The sequence below is a fragment of the Lipotes vexillifer genome, unplaced genomic scaffold (assembly GCF_000442215.2).
Source record: "Lipotes vexillifer unplaced genomic scaffold, Lipotes_vexillifer_v1.1 scaffold860, whole genome shotgun sequence".
NCBI lineage: Eukaryota > Metazoa > Chordata > Mammalia > Artiodactyla > Lipotidae > Lipotes > Lipotes vexillifer.
Genome location: NW_006789568.1, coordinates 939,876 through 951,429, shown reverse-complemented (window position 1 = coordinate 951,429; position 11,554 = coordinate 939,876). Strand labels below are relative to the sequence as shown.

Here is an 11,554-nt window from a genome sequence, read left to right as displayed (position 1 = left end):
TCTTTCCCTGTTTGTGTGTGTTCTGTGTTTCTTTCCTCTTTACCCTCTTTGCCTTCCCCATTCCCTTTCTCATTCTCTTCCTTTCCCCTAATCTCATTCATTCTTTCTTCCTCCCTCAACTGGCCAGTGAGGTACTGGCATGTACAGTGAATGTGTTCTGCTTAATATATAAAAATTGATATTGACAATTTCCATTTGAAACTAATTAAGGCTCCCAAGTGCCAGTGTACTCCTTCCAAAATGCCTCTATAGATAATTGTTACAAAGTATTTTAAGTCTTTTTATCCCAGTTCCTGCATTCACATCTCTGGAGGAAATTTACCTAGTACCCCACTCATCTAACTGGTTTCTTCCAATCCCCACACCTTCCCTTCTCACTCCACCATCCCCACACCTTCCCTTCTCACTCCACCACCACCTCCCGACTGCCTTCTCTACCTCAGGTCTGTCCCCAGCTCCTGCGCTGGACTGCACCTAAATCATACCAGACCACATGTTGAGCCAAGTGTCTCTCATCCTTCCATAATGTTTGTCTTAGTTTCTTTCCTTTGTTACCCTTCTGAGGCTTAATACTTTACAAACTATTGCTTTTGCTCTGAAGCTTATTTTTAAGCTGCTCTTACTTTTATGTATGAGTGCTTCTTTTGCCTGCCTAGTTCCAAATAGCGGCTACCAGGGACAGCTCTCTTCCAAGCAGAGGCTCCCTTAGTAACGAGCATTCCTTTGTGCTCATCCTGCACATAAATCACCAGGGAGCTTTTAAATGAGAAAAGACCTGGCTGACCCAGAAGGTGGTATTTATAAATAGTCCTCCAGCCCCCACTCCTTAAAGCTTGTCTACCTAATCCTCTCCTCTCTCAAGATTGGAAGTGACTTGACCTTTGAGTCTTAAAACTCAGGCTCTTTTTCTTTTAAAAATCTGGTTGGCAAAAAGCTGTTAAAACAAAAATGTTCTCAGCAGGATGATGATCAGTCATCAGAGCTTGCCTTTCATTTCCGACATTTTCAGCCAAATATGCTTCCTCTAATGTGGGCCAATTTTTCACATTGTTATTATTTTAAGACACTTACCTCAATAACTTTTATTTCTTTTTACTGATAGGCTATCATGGATTTGTATTTTTATGATTTAGAAAGCTGTTCCCAAATGACTGCATCTCTATCGTGAACTAAGAGCCTTCCTTTTCACTCCTAAAATCACAGAACTTGGAGGGGCTCTAAGTAGCCTCCATCCCAGCATCACTGGATAGAGCTCTGTTATATTTCCCTAATGTTGTATTATTTACTGAAGCTAAAATCTCATAGGTTTTTGTTAGGATTATGAAATGAAGCACATGATATAGACACTAATAGATAGTGTCTATTTACCTAGTACCCCACTCATCTAACTGGTTTTTTCCAATCCCCACACCTTCCCTTCTCACTCCACCACCAACTGCCTTCTCTACCTGAGGTCTGTCCCCAGCTCCTGCACTGGACTGCACCTAAATCATACCAGACCACATATCTGATTAGGGTACATGCAGGAACTGCCTAATTGTTGAATTGGCCAAAGATTTTTTTTTTTTTTTTACTATATTTCCCAAAAAGATAATTAAGTCCTTAATCTGATTATTTATAAAGAGAAGAGATGCTTATATTAGACAAACCATGTGTTTTTAAGCAGCCTCTCTCTCTTGTTATAAAATGGAGGAAACTTAAATTCACTATCCACTAACTGTCAGAGAGAATACTCTAAGGCTGTTTTCTTTTCATCCCCTAACAGATTGAAGAGTAAGTCCTGGTCCCAGACTTTTCTTTGCTGACTTGGGCCAGGGGTAGTAATGCTTTTTCTAGAAGCTACTAGGTCTGATCCATCTGTTGCTTTGTGGGGAGAACCCCTTCCCCAAGGCTTTTCTTGCAGTAGTTTTGCTGGAATGTCCTACTTGCCTGTGAGCCTGGAACTTTAGAAGTAATTTTAATTCTGTTATTTAATTTACGAAAGTTTGGTGTCCAGTGTGGCTGTATTTGTACATAAGAGACTATCTGTAGAAAAAGAATAAAAAACGTGTACACAGCAGGTTGAATAAATAAGTACTGTGTCTTCTGAAAACCTTGGGCTTAAATGTCTAAGGCAGTCCTGTTTAGATCAGTGCTCAGCGTGGACTTGCTAGAGCAGTAGTATCTGTTGTTTTATCTCTCCAGTTGGGGAAGCTTTCTCTTAATATATGGAGACTCTAGAATGGGTAAGAATATGTGTAAAAAAAAAAAAAAAAAAAAGAATATGTGTAGTAATTAGAATTGTAAGACATGGCCTAAGCAAGTATGGATACTTTTGACTTGCTTTTGGATTTAGTTGTTAAAAAAAAGTGGAGTGTAGAAATATGAAACAGAGGAGAGAAAACCACGTAGGTACAGCAGAGCAGCAGTATTCAGCAATACAGTGAGCATATAAGGAGGGTTTGTTAGGATTACACGCAGAGAGAGGAGAGTAGCACAACCAACACAACTTCAAAGCAATGGTGGGTTCATGTCCGGGGACAGTGCACAAGCAGACCAAGGGCATAGGAAGCTTAGGGTACCCATCACATTCAAGGCACACTACTGGATAACCCTTGGTTCTCTTTTGTGACTTTTTTTTATATAGCAGCAAAACTTAGAAAGAATCTCTCCAGAGGGTTAAATATAGTACCATTAAGTACCTAATGATGCTAATCAACTGTGTTGTTCAGGGTTCTTCACTGCAAGCTACCAAACAATGGGAAAGGCCCTCAAAGCCTCTCTGGTGCTTTCAGAACTGACTGCAGTTGGAGGAACAGGGGAAACACTGCAGAAAAGGTGGGGTTGGCACTATCTGCTGCCCCACCCTGAAGAAATGCTGACTTTTCCTCAAATCCTTGTGTGACTACAGCTTCAGGGCCCCAGGTGTCCAAGCCTAGGTCACATGCTTGCCCCCAGCTGCACCATGACCAGGAGAGAAGGATCTGGATCTTCTAGTGCAAAGCAGTCACTGCCTCCCATGGGGGAAAGGAGGCTGCAGGGTGCTGGTTGGGAAGAAGGTTTGGTTGCTAGACAGCAAAAAAAAAAAATAAGGCATGTAAACTGTATCTCTCTGAAGCTCAGTGTCTTTACACATATTAACCATCTTTCTCAGGCTCAGCCAGCATGCGTGGAGAATATTAATTTCATTTTCCTTTAATGATTTGTTCATTGTTTTTAAAAACAAAGACAAAATAACTTGGGACTATCTTTTTAAATTCAGTCTTTATCAAAGTTGTATGTGTACATCATTTAAAGTCATAGTTTTACCCAGTTTCTAATGAAGAACAGCATTCCATGTGCTCCCATTCCTATTTTCTACTCCCCAGAGAAAACTATTTTCAGTTCTTTCTAGCTGATTTATTTGGAATTAATCTGGATATTTCTAAATGGCACACTGTGGTTATGTCTTAATGTTTCCGTTTTGGGCATTATTTATCAACTTCCCCCAATGGAAATGAGTTTTGTTCTTTCTCAACACTTTATGCTTAATCACACATACACTCTCTTCTCCTTCCCCCATCCTCCCAGGATAATTGTATTGGATCCATAGCCTGTGTTTTTATTATCATTACATCAACACTGTTTGCAATGAAGCCATGTAGTATAATGTGACTACTGCTTTCTCCCAGTACCACCTTTGATTTTTTCCCTGATGTTAATAATTGTCTTGGTTTTTTAATTCATTTGCTTCAATTTTCTATACTTCTCACTGATGTGACCCCCAAATCTCCCCTAACTGAATAAATCCTCTTTCCATATAAACACATTAGATCTTCTATGAATTTCATCTTTTTTTTTAAATTTCATCTTTTAATTTTTTGGGTTTTTTTAGCTGCACTGGGTCTTCATTGCTGTGTGCGGGCTTTCTCTAGTTGTGGCGAGTGGGGGCTACTCTTCATTGCAGTGCGTGGGCTTCTCATTGCAGTGGCTTCTCTTGTGGAGCACGGGCTCTAGGTGTGCAGGCTTCAGTAGTTGCAGCAACGCAGGCTCAGTAGTTGTGGCTTGCAGGCTCTAGAGTGCAGGCTCAGTAGTTGTGGCTTGCAGGCTCTAGAGTGCAGGCTCAGTAGTTGTGGCGCACGGGCTTAGTTGCTTTGTGGCGCACCGGCTTAGTTGCTTCGTGGCATGTGTATCTTCCCGGACCAGGGATCAAACCCATGTCCCCTGCATTGGCAGGTGGATTCTTAACCACTCTGCCACCCAGGAAGTCCAAATTTCATCTTCTTAAAAAGAGATCTCTTCCTAAGTGTTCTGACTTGGTCCTTTCTGGACCCTGGACCAGTCAGTGACCCTCCAGGCCTGCTAAGGAGCTATTGTCTTGGGGTCTCCTTCAACATCACTCTAAGGACCCCTTTACTTGTCTCTTGTTTTAGATCCCTTGCTTCCTCGATTCAGTGTCATCCTCTTCCTTGGTCTTCCCTGTCATTCTGAAGGAGCATGTTACCATTCGTTTCTTTTTTCTTTTTTTTTTAAATTATTTATTTATTTATTTTGCTGCATTGGGTCTTCGTTGCTGCTTGCGGTCTTTCTCTAGTTGCAGAGAGCAGGGGCTACTCTTCGTTGTGGTGCGCAGGCTTGTCATTGCGGTGGCTTCTCTTGTTGCGGAGCACAGGCTCTAGTTGTGTGGGCTCTAGTAGTTGTGGCCCACGGGCTTAGTTGCTCTGCAGCATTTGGGCTCTTCCTGGACCAGGGATCGAACCTGTGTCCCCTGCATTGGCAGGCGGATTCTTAACCACTGTACCACCAGGGAAGCCCACCATTCGTTTCTTGAGAAAGTAAAGGTTTTCTTAGTTTTAGGAATCATTTCCTTGAGAATTTTAAAGGCACTGCTCCATTTTTTTCTGTCCTCCAGAGTCCCTTTTGAAAAGTCTCATTCATTCTGATTTTGACCCTTTGCGTAACAACTTATTTTCCCTCTGGAAGCTTCTCTTTAACCTTGATGTTCTGCAAGTACACAATGATGTGACTTGGGCCCTTGCTGGACCTTTTCTTGAATTCATTTGTTTGATGACTTCCTCTCCTTGGGGTTTTCTGTTCTTTCTCAAATTCCTGCTAGTTAGATGTTGAACCTCTTGTACTGATGTCCAGTTTTTGCATCTTTTCTCTCCTGTTTTCTATCCTTGTAGTCTTTTTCTTTTTCTTTCTGAAATAATCTCTCAACTTTGTCTTCCAACCCTTGCGTGGAGTTGTTTGGTTCTGCTATCAAAATGTATATTTTCCTAGAGTTTTTTTTGTCCTCTGAACATACCTTTTTTATTTAATTGGTATTGTTGATGCATTTATTGTATGATGAGCAATACAGAAACAAGAAAACATAAATATGTAAGTTAGAAGGCATTTTCTGACTGAAAGAGATTATCAGTTGACCAGTCTCAAAAGTTGTAACCTTGAGCCAAAGAAAAATCACCTAAAATACACAAAATTCAATGGTATACAATTTTTAGTACAGTATTTATAAGGATTATGTTTTTTTTAAGTTTTTTGTTTGTTTGTTTGTTTGTTTTTTTGGCTGCTTCGGGTCTTAGTTGCAGCACACGGGATCTTCATTGAGGCATGTGGGATATTTTGTTGCAGTGCATGGGCTTCTCTCTAGTTGTGGTGCATGGGCTCCAGGGTGCGTGGGCTCTGTAGTTGTGGCGCGTGGGTTCCAGGGCACGTGGGCTCTGTAGTTTGTGGCACTCGGGCTCTCCAGTTGAGGTGCATGAGCTCAGTAGTTGTGGTGCACTGGCTTAGTTGCCCCGCAGAATGTGGGATGTTAGTTCCCTGACCAGGGATCGAACCCATGTCCCCTGCATTGTAAGGCGGATTCTTTACCACTGGACTGGCAGGGAAGTCCCTGTAAGGATTATGTTTTGCTGGTTGTTTTTGTGTTTGTTTTTAATGCTCAGTTTTAAAAGTTTGTGTCTTCCCCTGTAGTCTTTTTTTTCCTCTAAGTTGCTTTTCTTCCTCTTTGTTTTGGTCTGTCTTTCATAGTAAATGCTTTCTTGAGTTTCTAGTGATCCTTGGTTATCTTCTCATATTTAAATGAGAAGCTCTTAAGATCAGGCCACTAAAAAGCTACCTGAGAGGTCTGGACTTGTGAGTAAAGCTTATGGACTGTGATCTTCACTGTAGGGCAATCTGCCTGAGTCATTTACTGGAATTTCTCTCATATCTGTTTCTTTAGGTTTTTTATCTTGGCTGGTCATATTCTGTTGGAAAATTTTAAATTTTGCACTGTTCATTTTCTACCTCTTTCTTGCAATTTCTAGATGTGTACAGTCTGAGTTCTCATGTTGTAGACAAAAAATATCTCCCCTGGGTCTCTGCTTTTTCCTTTAAATGCCTTTTGTACTCTCCTAAACATTCTTTTTTTTTTTTTTTTTAATAAATTAATTTATTTGGCTGTGCCAGGTCTTAGCTGCGTCATGCAGGATCTTCATTGCCGCATGCGGGATCTTTAGTTGCGGCATGTAGGATCTAGTTCCCTGACCAGGGATCAAACCCGGGCCCCCTGCATTGGGAACATGAAGTCTTAACCACTGAACCACCAGGGAAGTCCCTCTCCTACACATTCTTATTTGCTTTCTTGGCACTTAGCAGTTAGGCCCACTTGCTAAAAAATAATAGTTGATAGGAGCAAATCTGAAACACCTAGAGTACAAAGTAGGAGTCACTTCAGTGCCTTGTTTTTCCTTAATATATTGATCAGAAATTGGATGAACCTTCGGGATGCTGAGACAGGGAAGATACTCTGGCAAGGAACAGAAGACCTGTCAGTCCCTGGAGTGGAGCATGAAGGTACTTTCCACCCTTTGTCTGCACAGGGCTGATGACACAGAGCAGGCCTAGGCATCAGGGAACTGAGTTAATGGAGACCCACCAGGGGACGGGCCTCTGCAGGCATAGCACGTCAGTCCACGTGGTGCTGAGATGTCTAGTTTCTTTCTTATGTTTCTTTCTCCTACTTCCCAAAACCCACCTCGTGCTGAAATTTTAGCATTAGAACATACCCAAAGATACAAAGATCTCAACTTTTTTCTGAAAGAAACTTTGTGTTTTTATCTCCCTGAAATAAAAGAAAAACCAAGGGAACAGAATAGAAAGAAGGTTCCCATTCAGCCCCTTTCCTGATAAGAGGAGCTGGGTAAGGCCTTTAGATGCACTAAATCTATTGTTCCTTGAAGATCTTTCAGTCAAATGCACTGGACCAGTTTGGGACCTCTGCCTTTAATTAAAGTGTAATTCTGTTACCAAGGCATTTTATGAAATTTAACATAGATAATATATGCTCTAAATCATCTCTAAGAAGCTCCCAGAAATGCTTTCAATATTTCTTTTTCTTTACTAGCCCGTGTTCCCAAGAAAATCCTCAAGTGCAAGGCAGTGTCTCGAGAATTGAACTTCTCTTCAGCAGAGCAAATGGAAAAATTCCGCCTGGAACAAAAAGTTTACTTCAAAGGGCAATGTCTAGAAGGTATTCTGCTGCCAACATGCCTGAAATCTGGGCTTAGGGACAAAATCTGGACAGGGACAGAAGTCAAGACCCAGTGAACTAAAGCACTGCTTTGATAACATTTATTTTGCAACTCAGTTTGTGATAGGGTTCCTACACCCTGGCAGACTGGGGAGCCCTGGCAAAAAGAAGCAAAAACAAAGCTGGCAAGTACAAGGGGCTCTGAGCCCAACAAAAGGGTTACTGACCCTGGAGGGCCTGAGGTTGGTGCCTGCTTTGTCACTGGCGTGGTATTATAACATAGTCACAAGGAAGCTGCTGGTTAGGGCCTGGTACAGTACTCTCCATACAGTCTTGTACAGATTTGACTGGCAAGGCCGCTCTGCATTGAGTTTTTACCATGAAGCCTAAGAGTGTACATACGTGTCTTAGAGGTGAAATTCCAAGTGAAAAGGCCTGTTCTGTACTTCCATTTATATAATTTACATCCAGCCTACTGCTAAGAAAATATTGCTGGCCCTAGTGCTTTAGATCCCAGAGCATAGGGAGTAGGTCTCTAGTGTGGTTCAGGGGACACAGCCTGAAGGGGGCTTCCGTGTCTTTTCTTGTGCCTCTGGCCTGGGAAGTTTCTGATGGCTTCAGTGGTGCTTCCTGGGGTAGGAAGAGGCTTGCCCTAAAGGATGGGGACATGGAGCCCTGAGACTCTGCCCAGGGCGCCAGCTCACCTGCTTTTCCTTCTTCCTTCAGAATGGTTCTTCGAGTTTGGCTTTGTGATCCCTAACTCCACAAACACCTGGCAGTCCCTGATAGAGGCAGCGCCCGAGTCCCAGATGATGCCAGCCAGCGTGCTAACGTGAGTGAGCGGGCCGCAGGAACTGTGGAGGTGTCTAGAAGCAGGAATTCCAGGCACGTGGGACTCGTGGTCCCGTTCAACAGGCAGGCAGTCTAGGTTGAGAACAAGGGTAAAAGAGTATCCAGTGGTATCCGAAGTTACAGCTTACTGACTTTTGTCATGTGAAAAAGACAGTGTGATAGAATGGAAAGAATTAAAAACTTCAGATTAAACCTTTAGACTAAATTCCTGATTAACCATGACTAGCTGTGTAATCTTGGACAATGTACTTTACCTCTCTGGGCCTTATTCTCCTCCTCTCTAAATGTAGAATTAATAATTATCTCTCACAGAGGTATAGTGAGGATAAAATGAGATGATCTGGAAGGAAACTGGCATGTAATATATATTAAGTCTATGCTAATTGGCTCCCTTTCCTTACTGTCAAACTTCTGGTACTCTGTACTTTGTTTGAATGGCCTTCAGTGGAATCTGGCAAAGTCCTAATTCTGTTTTAGAGGATAATGTTTGGTTATAGTTTTTCAGAGACTAGCTTACAATTTTAATAGATATGCTTCCAGCTCAAAGAATAATTAGTTTGTCCTTTGTCCCCAAAAGTCAGTCGATAACTGCCTACCTACCATTTTTCTCTTGGGAAAAGATTTTAGTCTTTTAAAAGTTTTAGCAGTATTGCCTAGTAACAAATCATTCACACAGATAATTGTGCAATATAGGATCATCTCTTTAAACAGGTCCTTTATGAAAGCCACATTGAATTTGTAAATAGAGGTTATTTATTTTATAAGTCTTGAATAGATTTTTAATTTGTATAATAGTAGGTATTTTTATATTCCATCAACCAGTCAGATCTTGAGTTCCTTATTTACCTATTTTATAATTAATTACTAGCAAGAAGATATCTGCTGGATATTAATTACCCTGGGAAAATACAGTGTCATATGTAGAAGGGCATTTTTTAGATTTTATTAACCATTATTTGACTTATTCTTGTCCAGGCCTGATTTCTTTCAGGTATTAACACCACTAAGTCTGTGATAACATATTTAGGTTATTTAAGTTATGTCTTACTTTTTAGAACCCCGGAGTAGTACCACTGTTGCCTTTAACTTAGTACAAGAGTAGTTTGATTTGGAAACACTGAGATAACCACCAAGAAAAATGAAATTGCACACTGTATACAATACAGGTGTATTGTTTGGGGTTCTTAAGCCATAAGCCATAGAAACTGACTCTGGCTTACAGGACAGCATTGAAAGGGTAGGGCTGAGACCTGAGAAACTCGAAAGATGCAGGTGGCAGGAACTGTGGATGGTTTCCTCAAGGAGCAGCTGTGGGAAGGATCTTGCTCAGGGAAGAGAGTCTGATTGGCCCAAATTACATCCTGTGCCCACCCCTTTGCCAGGAGAGGGCGGGGCCGCTTGGTTGACCCATGGACTGGAGATAGGGTGGTTCCCCAAGAGAAGAACAGAGTGCTGTTACTCAAAGTGAGGAGAATAGATGCAGGACAGGCCAACCCACAGCTGTCCACCAGAGTAAGTTTTATAGGAAAAGATACGTCCGCAGGTTTCCATGTGAATCAGAAAGTCAGTCATATTTATAGGCACTGCTGTGTGCAAAGCACTCTAAGGGCCTTAGGTATACTGTGGATTAAGACATGCTCCCTCTTATGATTTCTGAACTTGAAGAAGACCTACCTAGTCACATAAGTTAAATGTCATGTTAGACATCTAACCCCATATGGACACAGATTTTAATATCCCCAATCCAAGGTTATAGGTGAGTGCATGTCCACAGGCCCAGCAGACCCAGATTGAAACCACTTTGTGGAAATGAGATCTGTTGTCTAACACGCTCACTCTTTCGCCCTCTCTTCTTACTTATAGTGGAAATGTTATCATAGAGACAAAGTTTTTTGACGACGATCTTCTTGTAAGCACATCCAGAGTGAGACTTTTCTACGTTTGAGAGAAGAATATGTGTGCATTTCAAGAATTCATTTTTTTAGGGGGAAGGAGGAAACTGTTTACTTTTTTCCTCTATACATTTGATTTTTGACACTTCCACCCCTAATTCCCTCTACGGCAAAACCCACCTGCGGCCACCAGGGGACCAGCTCTGTGTAGGTAACCAGATGGCTTTTTTCTCTCAAGCCACCATCTTCAACTGACCAGATTAAACTCCCAATCCCAGACCAGGGCAGAGGGCATGCCTCAACTCCTTCTTGGAGTAGACATGGGGACAAACACATACCACAAGCTGTTCCCGTCACCCTCCCTGCCTCCTTCTTGGGCCCTGCAGGCAACATTATCTTCCTTTGGCCCCTGGTTTTGGAAAAATTCAAGTTCCTGAACCACGTTTAGTTTTTTCCTACCATTTCTATTTCATACATTCTCATACATTTAACTTGTAAAATAGACTGTGATATTATTGTTACATAGTGAATTAAAACATATGAATTAAAATATTCCTATGTCTTTAGCATGGCATTGCTTTCATCTCTCCTTTTTTTGGAATGTGAACCTGGCTCCATGATGGGAAGAAAGACATTTAACAGACCAGACCGTAGGATCACAGCTATATTTTACTCCAGAGATCAACTGATAGATCTTGTGGTTCCTGAGTGCTTCAGTTGCTGCTTTCCAAGAAGGTACAACATACCTGAACAAGACCCATGACCTTGACATTTGTCTTTTAGATGTGATATTTCGTGGTTCTCTTCCACAACATACATGCACCCTCTGCTTGTTTGTACTGTTTTTAACTTTTTCCCTTCTTTTATAATGTGCATTTGTTCAAGAAGTTTCCAGAAAGGTTAGCAGTTCTAAGTTGGTAGAGTAAGGACTCTTATTCCTAAATGAGAGACTAGAAGTTACAAAATGAAGAAAAGATCTCCCTAAACTCAACTGGAGAACAATGGGAAGGCATCCAGGATGGGGTGGGATGCTGAGAGGCCTTAAAACCGGTGGTCGGAGGAAGCCCGTGTGGCAGAGAAGTAGTTACATCTGCAGTGCTTCCAAGTCTGACGATAGAGAGAAAACTGAAAAGGGCTTTGTTTCAGGAACTTACCTCTGAGCTACCAGTAGCTCTCACTGTCCTTTATAAAATACCAGCAATTAAAAGTTTTCTGGTTCCTCCTGTAGTAAGGTCTGAGGCCAGAGGAGGGAAAATACACCGAGAGCTGGGGTCTCCTAGGTGTCGCCCCTGCTCCTAGATTGCTGCTCTCCTTCCATCTGTTACTGCAGGGGGCC

General features: G+C 41.8%; 1 protein-coding gene across 2 annotated transcripts in view; it reads left to right on the top strand.

Annotated features, from left to right (window-relative positions):
* The window catches only part of PDE6D (phosphodiesterase 6D), a 52,805-nt gene extending 42,013 nt beyond the window's left edge, over positions 1-10,792 (top strand). The window contains exons 2-5 of one of the 2 annotated variants that reach the window (XM_007462747.1): positions 6,710-6,798; positions 7,349-7,474; positions 8,201-8,306; positions 10,190-10,792. In XM_007462747.1, the coding sequence (XP_007462809.1) occupies positions 6,710-6,798; positions 7,349-7,474; positions 8,201-8,306; positions 10,190-10,271 (403 nt within the window). In that variant the 3' untranslated portion in view covers positions 10,272-10,792. The remainder of the gene's footprint in view (positions 1-6,709; positions 6,799-7,348; positions 7,475-8,200; positions 8,307-10,189) is intronic. The other variant, XM_007462748.1, reaches the window with a different exon arrangement.
* The last annotated feature ends 762 nt before the right edge of the window (positions 10,793-11,554 follow it).